The sequence below is a fragment of the Dreissena polymorpha genome, chromosome 8 (assembly GCF_020536995.1).
Source record: "Dreissena polymorpha isolate Duluth1 chromosome 8, UMN_Dpol_1.0, whole genome shotgun sequence".
NCBI classification, from domain to species: Eukaryota; Metazoa; Mollusca; class Bivalvia; order Myida; family Dreissenidae; genus Dreissena; species Dreissena polymorpha.
This window is the reverse complement of record NC_068362.1, coordinates 50,130,138-50,145,453: the sequence shown is the minus strand read 5'-3', so window position 1 is coordinate 50,145,453 and position 15,316 is coordinate 50,130,138. Positions and strand designations below refer to the sequence as shown.

The window sequence follows — 15,316 nt, the reverse complement described above, 5'->3', positions numbered from 1 at the left end:
AGCTGGTATCCTCAAAGGTAGTATCCTCATTGTGAGTATAATCAAAGTATATTCAAATGTTTGATAATCATGTTTCTTTTGAAATTATTTTTATTCATATCTTTAAAAAAAAAAATTAAACATGCTACTGGTTTAACTTGTGGTTTAAATAACTGTGCCAAATGTTTAATTGCTTTATTAGCAAAATGTTTTCAAGTGTTGAAAGAACGCATAAATTACAATTTATATTTAAGTTATGTTTGTAAGACGTTCTAATATATTGGTTAATGTATGTATTATCAGTTTTTCCATTTTTCAGAGTCATCGATGGCAGCATAAAGAATTTCAAGGCATTTTTTAAATGGCTGTATGTAGGTAAGTGTGAGTGGCCTGGTTTGTAACTAGAATGATAATTAAATATGGACCGTGCTTTGTGAAAAGGGGGTTTAATGCATATGCATTAAGTTTTGTCCCAGATAAGCATGTGCAGTCTGCACAGGCTGATCAGGGACGACACTTTCTGCGTTTATGGTATTTTTCGTTTACAGAAAGTCTCTTCTTAGCAAAAATCCAGTTTAGGCGGACTGCACTGGCTAATCTTGGACGACACTTTACGCACATGCATTAAAACCCCTTTTCACAGAGCACAGCTCATATGTATTCTGCCCTTGATAAGGAAAGCGTTAAGAATTGATTCATATGCTAACAAAGACATACAAGAAGACTAACTTGTCCAATAAATTACTCCATAACTTTTGAACAGTCAGTTTTTAAGCTTGCCTGAATTGTTAGTTATTGCATGATGTTGTGCATGTGCAATTTGTATTATCCTGCGTTACAAATTACCCAAAGTTTTGCCCTCTTTTTATCACTGAATTTCTATACATTACAACTAGGTATTACAATATTCAGTGTCTGGTGGGTTGTTTGTCCTAACTTAGACAAATTCTAGCTCGTCATGAACTTATAGAGAATATTTCAACTAAACTTCTGTAATGGTGCATAAAACGTATTCTTTCAATGAAACTATAATCTGTGTTTTAAACAGAAAGTCTCGGAAGAATTTCACTTCAAGTAAAGGTTACAATAGTGTTAAAGATATGATGTCTGCAATAGAGAGGTCTGGGGGTGAAATCCCACAAAAGGTCGCCGTGGCGTAGTGGATATGGTGTCTGCCTATCAATCGGGAGGTCACATAGTGGATAAGGTGTCTGCCTAGCGATCGGGTGGTCACATAGTGGATAAGGTGTCTGCCTATCAATCGGGAGGTCACATAGTGGATAAGGTGTCTGCCTATCAATCGGGAGGTCACATAGTGGATAAGGTGTCTGCCTATCAATCGGGAGGTCACATAGTGGATAAGGTGTCTGCCTATCAATCGGGAGGTCACATAGTGGATAAGGTGTCTGCCTATCAATCGGGAGGTCACATAGTGGATAAGGTGTCTGCCTATCAATCAGGAGGTCACATAGTGGATAAGGTGTCTGCCTAGGGATCGGGAGGTCACATAGTGGATATGGTGTCTGCCTATCAATCGGGAGGTCACATAGTGGATAAGGTGTCTGCCTATCAATCGGGAGGTCACATAGTGGATAATGTGTCTGCCTATCAATCGGGAGGTCACAAAGTGGATATGATGTCTGCCTATCAATCGGGAGGTCACATAGTGGATATGGTGTCTGCCTAGCGATCGGGAGGTCACATAGTGGATAAGGTGTCTGCCTAGCGATCGGGAGGTCACATAGTGGATATGGTGTCCGCCTATCAATCGGGAGGTCACATAGTGGATATGGTGTCTGCCTATCAATCGGGAGGTCACATAGTGGATAAGGTGTGTGCCTATCAATCGGGAGGTCACATAGTGAATATGGTGTCTGCCTATCAATCGGGAGGTCACATAGTGGATAAGGTGTCTGCCTAGCGATCGGGAGGTCGCATAGTGGATATGGTGTCTGCCTAGCGATCGGGAGGTCACATAGTGGATATGGTGTCTGCCTATCAATTGGGAGGTCACATAGTGGATAAGGTGTCTGCCTATCAATCGGGAGGTCACATAGTGGATATGGTGTCTGCCTATCAATTGGGAGGTCACATAGTGCATATGGTGTCTGCCTATCAATCGGGAGGTCACATAGTGGATAAGGTGTCTGCCTAGCGATCGGGAGGTCACATAGTGGATAAGGTGTCTGCCTAGCGATCGGGAGGTCACATAGTGGATATGGTGTCTGCCTATCAATCGGGAGGTCACATAGTGGATAAGGTGTCTGCCTAGCGATCGGGAGGTCACATAGTGGATATAGTGTCTGCCTATCAATCGGGAGGTCACATAGTGGATATGGTGTCTGCCTAGCGATCGGGAGGTCACATAGTGGATAAGGTGTCTGCCAAGGGATCGGGAGGTCACATAGTGGATATGGTGTCCGCCTATCAATCGGGAGGTCACATAGTGGATATGGTGTCTGCCTATCAATCGGGAGGTCACATAGTGGATAAGGTGTCTGCCTATCAATCGGGAGGTCACATAGTGAATATGGTGTCTGCCTAGCGATCGGGAGGTCACATAGTGGATAAGGTGTCTGCCTAGCAATCGGGAGGTCGCATAGTGGATAAGGTGTCTGCCTAGCGATCGGGAGGTCACATAGTGGATATGGTGTCTGCCTATCAATCGGGAGGTCACATAGTGGATAAGGTGTCTGCCTATCAATCGGGAGGTCACATAGTGGATATGGTGTCTGCCTATCAATCGGGAGGTCACATAGTGCATATGGTGTCTGCCTATCAATCGGGAGGTCACATAGTGGATAAGGTGTCTGCCTAGCGATCGGGAGGTCACATAGTGGATAAGGTGTCTGCCTAGCGATCGGGAGGTCACATAGTGGATATGGTGTCTGCCTATCAATCAGGAGGTCACATAGTGGATAAGGTGTCTGCCTAGCGATCGGGAGGTCACATAGTGAATATGGTGTCTGCCTAGCGATCGGGAGGTCACATAGTGGATAAGGTGTCTGCTTAGCGATCGGGAGGTCACATAGTGGATATGGTGTCTGCCTAGCGATCGGGAGGTCACATAGTGGATATGGTGTCTGCCTATCAATCGGGAGGTCACATAGTGGATAAGGTGTCTGCCTATCAATCAGGAGGTCACATAGTGGATATGGTGTCTGCCTATCAATCTGGAGGTCACATAGTGGATAAGGTGTCTGCCTTGCGATCGGGAGGTCACATAGTGGATATGGTGTCTGCCTAGCGATCAGGAGGTCACATAGTGGATAAGGTGTCTGCCTATCAATCGGGAGGTCAGATAGTGGATATGGTGTCTGCCTATCAATCGGGAGGTCACATAGTGGATAAGGTGTCTGCCTATCAATCAGGAGGTCACATAGTGGATATGGTGTCTGCCTATCAATCGGGAGGTCACATAGTGGATATGGTGTCTGCCTAGCGATCAGGAGGTCACATAGTGGATAAGGTGTCTGCCTATCAATCGGGAGGTCAGATAGTGGATATGGTGTCTGCCTATCAATCGGGAGGTCACATAGTGGATAAGGTGTCTGCCTATCAATCAGGAGGTCACATAGTGGATATAGTGTCTGCCTATCAATCGGGAGGTCACATAGTGGATAAGGTGTCTGCCTATCAATTGGGAGGTCACATAGTGGATATGGTGTCTGCCTAGCGATCGGGAGGTCACATAGTGGATAAGGTGTCTGCCTATCAATCGGGAGGTCACATAGTGGATAAGGTGTCTGCCTATCAATCGGGAGGTCACATAGTGGATATGGTGTCCGCCTATCAATCGGGAGGTCACATAGTGGATATGGTGTCTGCCTATCAATCGGGAGGTCACATAGTGGATAAGGTTTCTGCCTATCAATCAGGAGGTCACATAGTGGATAAGGTGTCTGCCTATCAATCGGGAGGTCACATAGTGGATAAGGTGTCCACCTATCAATCAGGAGGTCACATAGTGGATAAGGTGTCTGCCTATCAATCGGGAGGTCACATAGTGGATAAGGTGTCCGCCTATCAATCGGGAGGTCACATAGTGGATAAGGTGTCTGCCTATCAATCGGGAGGTCACATAGTGGATAAGGTGTCCGCCTATCAATCGGGAGGTCACAAAGTGGATAAGGTGTCTGCCTATCAATCGGGAGGTCACATAGTGGATAAGGTGTCCGCCTATCAATACGGAGGTCACAAAGTGGATAAGGTGTCTGCCTTTCAATCGGGAGGTCACATAGTGGATAAGGTGTCCGCCTATCAATCGGGAGGTCACATAGTGGATATGGTGTCCGCCTATCAATCGGGAGGTCACATAGTGGATAAGGTGTCTGCCTATCAATCGGGAGGTCACATAGTGGATAAGGTGTCCGCCTATCAATCGGGAGGTCACAAAGTGGATAAGGTGTCTGCCTATCAATCGGGAGGTCACATAGTGGATAAGGTGTCTGCCTATCAATCGGGAGGTCACATATTGGATAAGGTGTCCGCTTATCAATCAGGAGGTCACATAGTGGATAAGGTGTCTGCCTATCAATCGGGAGGTCACATAGTGGATAAGGTGTCCGCCTATCAATCGGGAGGTCACATAGTGGATAAGGTGTCTGCCTATCAATCGGGAGGTCACATAGTGGATAAGGTGTCCGCCTATCAATCGGGAGGTCACAAAGTGGATAAGGTGTCTGCCTATCAATCGGGAGGTCACATAGTGGATAAAGTGTCCGCCTATCAATACGGAGGTCACAAAGTGGATAAGGTGTCTGCCTTTCAATCGGGAGGTCACATAGTGGATAAGGTGTCCGCCTATCAATACGGAGGTCACATAGTGGATATGGTGTCTGCCTATCAATCGGGAGGTCACATAGTGGATAAGGTGTCTGCTTATCAATCGGGAGGTCACATAGTGGATAAGGTGTCCGCCTATCAATACGGAGGTCACAAAATGGATAAGGTGTCTGCCTATCAATCGGGAGGTCACATAGTGGATAAGGTGTCTGCATATCAATCGGGAGGTCAGATAGTGGATATGGTGTCTGCCTATCAATCGGGAGGTCACATAGTGGATATGGTGTCTGCCTATCAATCAGGAGGTTACATAGTGGATATGGTGTCTGCCTATCAATCGGGAGGTCACATAGTGGATAAGGTGTCTGCCTATCAATTGGGAGGTCACATAGTGGATATGGTGTCTGCCTAGCGATCGGGAGGTCACATAGTGGATAAGGTGTCTGCCTATCAATCGGGAGGTCACATAGTGGATAAGGTGTCTGCCTATCAATCGGGAGGTCACATAGTTGATATGGTGTCCGCCTATCAATCGGGAGGTCACATAGTGGATATGGTGTCCGCCTATCAATCGGGAGGTCACATAGTAGATAAGGTGTCTGCCTATCAATCAGGAGGTTACATAGTGGATAAGGTGTCTGCCTATCAATCGGGAGGTCACATAGTGGATAAGGTGTCCACCTATCAATCAGGAGGTCACATAGTGGATAAGGTGTCTGCCTATCAATCGGGAGGTCACATAGTGGATAAGGTGTCCGCCTATCAATCGGGAGGTCACATAGTGGATAAGGTGTCTGCCTATCAATCGGGAGGTCACATAGTGGATAAGGTGTCCGCCTATCAATCGGGAGGTCACAAAGTGGATAAGGTGTCTGCCTATCAATCGGGAGGTCACATAGTGGATAAGGTGTCCGCCTATCAATAGGGAGGTCACAAAGTGGATAAGGTGTCTGCCTTTCAATCGGGAGGTCACATAGTGGATAAGGTGTCCGCCTATCAATCGGGAGGTCACATAGTGGATATGGTGTCCGCCTATCAATCGGGAGGTCACATAGTGGATAAGGTGTCTGCCTATCAATCGGGAGGTCACATAGTGGATAAGGTGTCCGCCTATCAATCGGGAGGTCACAAAGTGGATAAGGTGTCTGCCTATCAATCGGGAGGTCACATAGTGTATAAGGTGTCTGCCTATCAATCGGGAGGTCACATAGTGGATAAGGTGTCCGCCTATCAATCAGGAGGTCACATAGTGGATAAGGTGTCTGCCTATCAATCGGGAGGTCACATAGTGGATAAGGTGTCCGCCTATCAATCGGGAGGTCACATAGTGGATAAGGTGTCTGCCTATCAATCGGGAGGTCACATAGTGGATAAGGTGTCCGCCTATCAATCGGGAGGTCACAAAGTGGATAAGGTGTCTGCCTATCAATCGGGAGGTCACATAGTGGATAAGGTGTCCGCCTATCAATACGGAGGTCACAAAGTGGATAAGGTGTCTGCCTTTCAATCGGGAGGTCACGTAGTGGATAAGGTGTCCGCCTATCAATCGGGAGGTCACATAGTGGATATGGTGTCTGCCTATCAATCGGGAGGTCACATAGTGGATAAGGTGTCTGCCTATCAATCGGGAGGTCACATAGTGGATAAGGTGTCCGCCTATCAATCGGGAGGTCACAAAGTGGATAAGGTGTCTGCCTATCAATCAGGAGGTCACATAGTGGATAAGGTGTCCGCCTATCAATACGGAGGTCACAAAGTGGATAAGGTGTCTGCCTTTCAATCGGGAGGTCACATAGTGGATAAGGTGTCTGCCTATCAATACGGAGGTCACAAAGTGGATAAGGTGTCTGCCTTTCAATCGGGAGGTCACATAGTGGATAAGGTGTCCGCCTATCAATACGAAGGTCACAAAGTGGATAAGGTGTCTGCCTTTCAATCGGGAGGTCACATAGTGGATAAGGTGTCCGCCTATCAATACGGAGGTCACAAAGTGGATAAGGTGTCTGCCTTTCAATCGGGAGGTCACAAAGTGGATAAGGTGTCCGCCTATCAATACGGAGGTCACAAAGTGGATAAGGTGTCTGCCTTTGAATCGGGAGGTCACATAGTGGATAAAGTGTCTGCCTAGAGATCGGGAGGTCACATAGTGGATAAGGTGTCTGCCTAGAGATACGGAGGTCACATAGTGGATAAGGTGTCTGCCTAGAGATCGGGAGGTCACATAGTGGATAAGGTGTCTGCCTAGAGATCGGGAGGTCACGGGTTCGATCCCCACATTGGGAGTGTTCTTTAGATCTACCCCAATGACACCAAGTACTGGTTCTAGGCCCAGGAAACAGACTTGAGTGTTTCAAATAAGCCTTAGGCTTTCTATATATTCAAGCTAAAATAAATTGGTTTAAACTTATTCCCACTTTAGGAGCATTCTTCCAATAACACCAAGTACTGGTTCTTTCTAAAAAACAGACAAGCCGTGTGGATATATGCTTATATCTTTCAATATAACTGAGCTCAAATATTAAAAGATGAACAAACTTCATGTAAAGTGTTCAACATGTTTAATGAAATCATTGTTTTCAGTGATTCTAAGACTGTCTGATGAAAAGCCACCAGCTGAGCTTAGTGAAGTATGTTTATTAATTGTTACCTTTTCTGTTTTTAATGTTTTTATGCCCCCGGATTGAATGATCGGGGGCATATTGTTTTTGGCCTGTCCGTCTGTCCCAAAACTTTAACCTGGGTTAAAGTTTTGCGATTACTTTTGCAATATTGAAAATATTTGGCATGCATGTGTATCTCATGAAGCTGCACATTTTGAGTGGTGAAAGGTCAAGGTCATCCATCAGGGTCAAAAGTCAAAAAAATACAATCCAAGGGAAGTAATAAGCTTTAAAAGGGAGATTCTTTCTAAACCTGCCAAATGATATATTGAAATTTTATTTCAAAGCGGCACAATAGCGGGCATTGTGTTTCTGACAAACACATCTCTTGTTATTCATGTTTATATGTTATTTAATTTATCAAATGTGCTGATAATATACATACATATTTATGTATAGATATTTTGTGTTTCTGTGTCCCCCCCCCACACACACACACACTTTTACCCCACATTAATAATATTATCTCTTTATATAAAGTAGGAGATAAGCATTTTAATGAAACTTGATACTTTGAATTCACATAATTCAATTGCAAGTGGCCTGTACATACATATTAGCCATGCTCTGTGAAAAGGGGGTTAAATGCATGTGAGGAAAGTGTCTTCCCAAATTAGCCTGTGCAGTTTGCACAGGCTAATCAAAGACAACACTTTCCGCTTTAATGACATTTTCTATTGAAAGAAAGTCTTCTAAGCAAAAATCCAGTTTAGGCGGTCCTGATAAGCCTGTGCAGACTGTTACGCACATGCATTAAACCCACTTTTCACAGTGCATGGTGCATAGTCCTTACTTTGTGCACCTGCTTTCCAGATGACCCAGCATGATGTGAACTTTGTTGCAGACTTCCTCAGGGACAACTTTGCTCAGTTTACAGAGGTATTCGCCAGTAGATATTTGCTAATATTTTGTTGTATTGACAAATTGTAAGTATACTTCATTGGACATTTAAAGCAGATGGTTGCATAATTTAATGAAGTTACTTTATACTTGAGAAAACGACTTTTTACAACAGGGGTGATAACACTTTGTGTGGGCTGAAAGCGAGAAGTAAAGTAGCGGCATCGTCTGTCCTTCTGTTCGTCATTCTGTCTAGCTTCTTGTGCGGAAAAACTATGGGCCAGGGTTGAAGGATTCAAATGAAGCTTCAGATGTGTCTTGTTCTGATAAAACTGGGCATAATACATGTGCGTAAAGTGTCGTCCCAGATTAGCCTGTGCAGTCCGCACAGGCTAATCAGGGACGACACTTTCCGCTTTAAATTGATTTTCGGTAAGGAGGGACTTCCTTTAAACTAAAAATACCATTAAAGCGGAAAGTGTTGTCCCTGATTAGCCTGTGCGGACTGCACAGGCTAATCTGGGACGACACTTTACGCACATGAATTAAGCCCAGTTTTCTCAAAACAAGACACAGATAATGATTGAGGGGCATTTTAGAGCTATAATTCTCTTGTGAGGATTGGATACTTGTTTAGCATTACTGTCGTAGAATTGAAGATAGTTAAACCTTTACCACTTATATGCGTATTTTCACCCATTTGTAGTCCCTTAGAAAATTAAATGTCATTTAAGATATTTTTTAATAGATTCAAGTTTGTAAGGCTTCATATCAAAACCTTAGATACTGATTAGCAGCAAACAGCATAAAACCTGAACAGACTGCGAGTTACTCAAAGGCTGTTCTGGATTTATGCTGTTTGCACATAGCCGTTTTCACTTTGCTTCTCATTGGGAAAAGGTTATAAAACTTGGTCCATTGCTAGAGGACATAGAGAGGAAGTGTTTAGTACAAGAACCACAAATCTTTTATTAGAATTTGTAGGCTAATTGACCATAATTTATTTTTTGTTTTGTCAGTACCTTGTGTAATGCATAACTTAGGAATAAATGAAGGTTTTCAAATAAAACTTGATAGTAATGATAGAGGGCATTGAGGGGAAATGCATAATATAGACACCATACATCTATTTGCAGAGCTATTGCTTTGTATGTCCCCCAGTCTATACTGGGGGACATGTTGTTTTTTCCATGTCTGTTTGTTAGTTTGTTTGTTTGCGTCAAACTTTAACATTTGCCATAACTTTTGCAATATTAAAAGATAGCAACTTAATATTTCGCATGCACGTGTATCATATGCAGCTGCACGTTTTTAGTGGTGAAAGGTCAAGGTCATCCTTCACGGTCAAAGGTCAAATATATGGAGGTACATAGTGTTTCACAAACACACCTTGTTACACAATGATTTTGTGCAGAACATAACTTCTTTTATATTGAAGGTATTTATATAAGGCTTGATTCACAATGATTCATTGAGGACATTGAGAAGAAATGGATGGAACAATAACCATATTTCATCAGTATTTTGGAGTTTTGTACAGAGGCTTTTATGTAGAATTTTTACGAAGGGCAATAGCTATTTCAAAAATAATAAAAGCATGAAACCTCGACAATGTGCAATTAAACAAGATAATAAATACAGAAATACAAAATTTGGACAAAAATCACATTCAAAATGCACATGGGAGCTTTTAGATTTGATTTTTTTGCAAAGGGCAGAATTTTTTTTAAAATTTAAATCAATAGTGAAACATTGACAATATGGGCTGTAGCACTCGCAGGTAATCATTCTGTACTTAATTGACAAAAATCTCATGCAATATCTATAAGTTGTAGACAGGAGAGTGTGACCGAAGCTTTTATATGTAATTTTTAAATTAGTGCTTTAGCATTTATATGTAATGTTAAACAAAGGGCAATAACTTATTTAAAAGAAGGTAAAACCTTTACAATGTACGTTCTGGCACTTGCAGATAATCATCCTGTTTAAATTTAACAAAACTCGCATGTAACAAGTAGGATTTTCACAGAGAAGAGCATGACACAGGCTTATAAATTTGATTAGAAACAAATGGCAAAAACTCTTTCAAAATAATGCAAGTTTGAAACCTTGATAATACGCCATGTAGCACTCAGCTTTGCGCATACAATAGTGCGACTGACGGAAGCAAATACATATCCCTACAACATTTTGAAAGAGATGATTATTTCATTTGTCAGATTTCAGTAAATCAATATGTTCTCTGTAGTACCTTTTGCTATCTTTTTAACAGTAGTAAGCAAAAACCTCTGTATTCTCCGCTAATTGTTTTTAATGTAACTGCTTTGTCATTATTGACAAATTATGCTGTAGATTGTTGATATTATATTATACCAATATGATTAAACGTTGATGTTACAATAATTTACCCATGGCATTATTATGTTGACATAAGAAACTATGACAAAAATATGCAATTAAATGATACAACATTATATCGCACTAAAAACTGAGATATCCCAAGTATATTTTGGTCTACATTGGTCTTCATCTGCAAAGGGAGACATAGGTAACCCTTTCTCACTGAGAAGCAAAGTGAAATTGGCTATGTGCAAACAGCATAGAACCAGAACAGCCTGTGAGTAACTCGCTTTCTGTTCAGGTTTTATGCTGTTTGCTGCTCATCAGTATCTAAGGGTTGGAAATGAAGCCTTAAAAACTTGAATCTAGAAGAAAGGTCTTAAATTAAATTTAACTTTCTAAGGGACTACAAATGTGTAAATATACCTAGGTATCTAAGTGGTAGAGGGTGAAATACATATCTAAGTGGTAGAGGGTTAAATACGTATCTAAGTGGTAAAGGGTTAAATACATATCTAAGTTGTAAAGGGTTTAGAGAGCCACTAAAGTCCAGAATTTAAACAAAATCCTTGTCTCCTATCACAGAGGGAGGAGGAGGAGTCTATAGAAGACCTGCGTGCTACGTCTCCCACAGACAAGAAACCAGGCTTCAAACTGGAGAAGGTTGGACAGGTAGGGTTGAATGGTAATAAGCTGCAATATGATTATCTGTCATGTATGTAGACAATACTAGAGAATTGTTAGATAAGTTTAGTTTAATGGAAAACTATTGATTTAAGCTCGATTGCATCGAAAGCTTAAAGCTTATTAGCTTGGCGTTTTCGGAGAAAACCAGAGGTATTGTCATAGCCAGCTCGTCGTCGACGTAGGCGTCGTGCTAAAACCTTAACATAGGCTCTAAAATCAAAGTGCTTCCACCTGCAACTTTGAAACTTCATATGTAGATGCACCTTAATGAGTTCTACACGCCACACCCATTTTTGGGTCACTAGGTCAAAGGTCAAGGTCACTGACCTCTAATATTTAAGTTCAACATAGGCTCTAAAATCAAAGTGCTTCCACCTACAACTTTGAAACTTTATATGTAGATGCACCTTGATGAGTTCTACATGCCACACCCATTTTTGGGTCACTAGGCCAAAGGTCAAGGTTACTGTGACCTCTAATATAAAACTTTAACATAAACTTTAACATTCGCTCTAAAATCAAAGTGCTTCCACCTACAACTTTGAAACTTCATATGTAGATGCACCTTGATGAGTTCTACACGGCACACCAATTTTGGGTCACTAGGTCAAAGGTCAAGGTCACTGTGACCTCTAAAAAAAATAATTCTGACAAGCTTTCATTTATTCAAAACTGCACCAGTAGCGGAGGGTGGCGACCGTTATGCGGTGCTCTTGTTTTATACACTGTTCTGTCAGGTTCTTGCGTAGAAGCAGTACTAGGTGTCTTTTTGGGAGTTCTAAAGAATGCTCCCACAGTGGTGGGGATCAAACCCATGGCCTCCGATTCGTTAGGTTGACAAGTTTGTTTCCAATCAATAACTCGTCAACGAATTGACCCATTGGCTTGATACTTCCCATGTGCATTGGCCTTGGACAGTTGATGACCCCTATAAAAATTGGGGTCACTATGTCAAAGGTCACTGTCACATTAAGTGTGAAAATAGTTTTTGATCAATAACTCGTCAACAAATTGACCAATTGGTTTGGTACTTCACATGTGCATTGGCCTTAGACAGTAGATGACCCCTATTAAAATTGGGGTCACAAGGTCAAAGGTCAAGGTTACTGTCACAATCAGTGCGAAAATTGTTTTCGATCAATACCTTGTCAAAGAATTGACTGATTGACTTGATTCTTCACATGTGCATTGGCCTTGGACAGTAGATGGCCCCTATTGAAATTGGGGTCACTAGTTTGATGTTTGTCATGTTGTTTTCGTTCATTCATTTCTGAAACAAAAGCAGATTATGATGGGATAAATTGAATAACATGTAAGACTTAAATATAATGTAATACCCTGACATTCAACAAAAGTAGAAGGTTCCGTAAATGTTCAGGTTTATTGTCTGAATTTGGTGAAGGTACATCGTCAGCTGATTTTATCAACTTATGCCCTGATCACTGGGATATAATTAATCGGATAACACTCGATGGCAGTGTGCAGCCACGGCTTATTTCCCTCACAGGTACCCATTTATACTCCTGGGTGGAGAGGAGCAAGCGTGGGATTCATTTATTTGCTCAGAAAATTTCCAGAGGTCTGAGCGGGCATCGAACCAGGGACCTTCCTATTCCAAGAATTGCACCCTACCACTTGACTTCTGTTCCCATAATTTCTTCTAAGTTGCAATGGTGTTATGGATATGATGTTGTGTTACCGAGAGGTCCCAGGTTCAATGTGTTGGGAAGTGTTCTCATGATGTTGTGTTACCGAGAGGTCCCAGGTTCAATGTGTTGGGAAGTGTTCTCATGATGTTGTGTTACCGTGAGGTCCCAGGTTCAATGGGTTGGGAAGTGTTCTCATGATGTTGTGTTACCGAGAGGTCCCAGGTTCAATGTGTTGGGAAGTGTTCTCATGTGTTACCGAGAGGTCCCTGGTTCAATGTGTTGGGAAGTGTTCTCATGTGTTACCAAGAGGTCCCAGGTTCAATGTGTTGGGAAGTGTTCTCATGATGTTGTGTTACCGAGAGGTCCCAGGTTCAATGTGTTGGGAAGTGTTCTCATGATGTTGTGTTACCGAGAGGTTCCAGGTTCAATGTGTTGGAAGTGTTCTCATGATGTTGTGTTACCGAGAGGTCCCAGGTTCAATGTGTTGGGAAGTGTTCTCATGTGTTACCAAGAGGTCCCAGGTTCAATGTGTTGGGAAGTGTTCTCATGATGTTGTGTTACCGAGAGGTCCCAGGTTCAATGTGTTGGGAAGTGTTCTCATGTGTTACCAAGAGGTTCCAGGTTCAATGTGTTGGGAAGTGTTCTCATGATGTTGTGTTACCAAGAGGTCCCAGGTTCAATGTGTTGGGAAGTGTTCTCATGTGTTACCAAGAGGTCCCAGGTTCAATGTGTTGGGAAGTGTTCTCATGATGTTGTGTTACCGAGAGGTCCCAGGTTCAATGTGTTGGGAAGTGTTCTCATGATGTTGTGTTACCGAGAGGTCCCAGGTTCAATGGGTTGGGAAGTGTTCTCATGATGTTGTGTTACCGAGAGGTCCCAGGTTCAATGTGTTGGGAAGTGTTCTCATGATGTTGTGTTACCGAGAGGTTCCAGGTTCAATGTGTTGGAAGTGTTCTCATGATGTTGTGTTACCGAGAGGTCCCAGGTTCAATGTGTTGGGAAGTGTTCTCATGTGTTACCCAGAGGTACCAGGTTCAATGGGTTGGGAAGTGTTCTCATGATGTTGTGTTACCGAGAGGTCCCAGGTTCAATGTGTTGGGAAGTGTTCTCATGATGTTGTGTTACCGAGAGGTCCCAGGTTCAATGTGTTGGGAAGTGTTCTCATGTGTTACCGAGAGGTCCCAGGTTCAATGTGTTGGGAAGTGTTCTCATGATGTTGTGTTACCGAGAGGTCCCAGGTTCATTGGGTTGGGAAGTGTTCTCATGTGTTACCGAGAGGTCCCAGGTTCAATGTGTTGGGAAGTGTTCTCATGATGTTGTGTTACCGAGAGGTACCAGGTTCAATGTGTTGGGAAGTGTTCTCATGTGTTACCGAGAGGTCCCAGGTTCAATGTGTTGGGAAGTGTTCTCATGATGTTGTGTTACCGAGAGGTCCCAGGTTGAATGTGTTGGGAAGTGTTCTCATGATGTTGTGTTACCGAGAGGTCCCAGGTTCAATGTGTTGGGAAGTGTTCTCATGATGTTGTGTTACCGAGAGGTCCCAGGTTCAATGGGTTGGGAAGTGTTCTCATGTGTTACCGAGAGGTCCCAGGTTCAATGTGTTGGGAAGTGTTCTCATGATGTTGTGTTACCGAGAGGTACCAGGTTCAATGTGTTGGGAAGTGTTATCATGATGTTGTGTTACCGAGAGGTCCCTGGTTCAATGTGTTGGGAAGTGTTCTCATGATGTTGTGTTACCGAGAGGTCCCAGGTTCAATGGGTTGGGAAGTGTTCTCATGATGTTGTGTTACCGAGAGGTCCCAGGTTCAATGTGTTGGGAAGTGTTCTCATGATGTTGTGTTACCGAGAGGTCCCAGGTTCAATGTGTTGGGAAGTGTTCTCATGATGTTGTGTTACCGAGAGGTCCCTGGTTCAATGTGTTGGGAAGTGTTCTCATGATGTTGTGTTACCGAGAGGTCCCTGGTTCAATGTGTTGGGAAGTGTTCTCATGTTGTGTTACCGAGCGGTCCCAGGTTCAATGTGTTGGGAAGTGTTCTCATGATGTTGTGTTACCAAGAGGTCCCAGGTTCAATGTGTTGGGAAGTGTTCTCATGTGTTACCAAGAGGTCCCAGGTTCAATGTGTTGGGAAGTGTTCTCATGTGTTACAGAGAGGTCCCTGGTTCAATGTGTTGGGAAGTGTTCTCATGATGTTGTGTTACCGAGAGGTCCCAGGTTCAATGTGTTGGGAAGTGTTCTCATGATGTTGTGTTACCGAGAGGTCCCAGGTTCAATGTGTTGGGAAGTGTTCTCATGATGTTGTGTTACCGAGAGGTCCCAGGTTCAATGTGTTGGGAAGTGTTCTCATGATGTTGTGTTACCAAGAGGTCCCAGGCTCA

General features: G+C 43.0%; 1 protein-coding gene across 1 annotated transcript in view; it reads left to right on the top strand.

Annotated features, from left to right (window-relative positions):
* LOC127843187 (anaphase-promoting complex subunit 4-like) overlaps window positions 1-15,316 on the top strand; it is an 84,577-nt gene that overhangs the window by 24,016 nt on the left and 45,245 nt on the right. Inside the window, exons 15-18 of the mRNA XM_052373048.1 lie at window positions 299-354; window positions 7,345-7,391; window positions 8,238-8,303; window positions 11,190-11,276. Coding sequence (XP_052229008.1) covers window positions 299-354; window positions 7,345-7,391; window positions 8,238-8,303; window positions 11,190-11,276 — 256 coding nt within the window. The remainder of the gene's footprint in view (window positions 1-298; window positions 355-7,344; window positions 7,392-8,237; window positions 8,304-11,189; window positions 11,277-15,316) is intronic.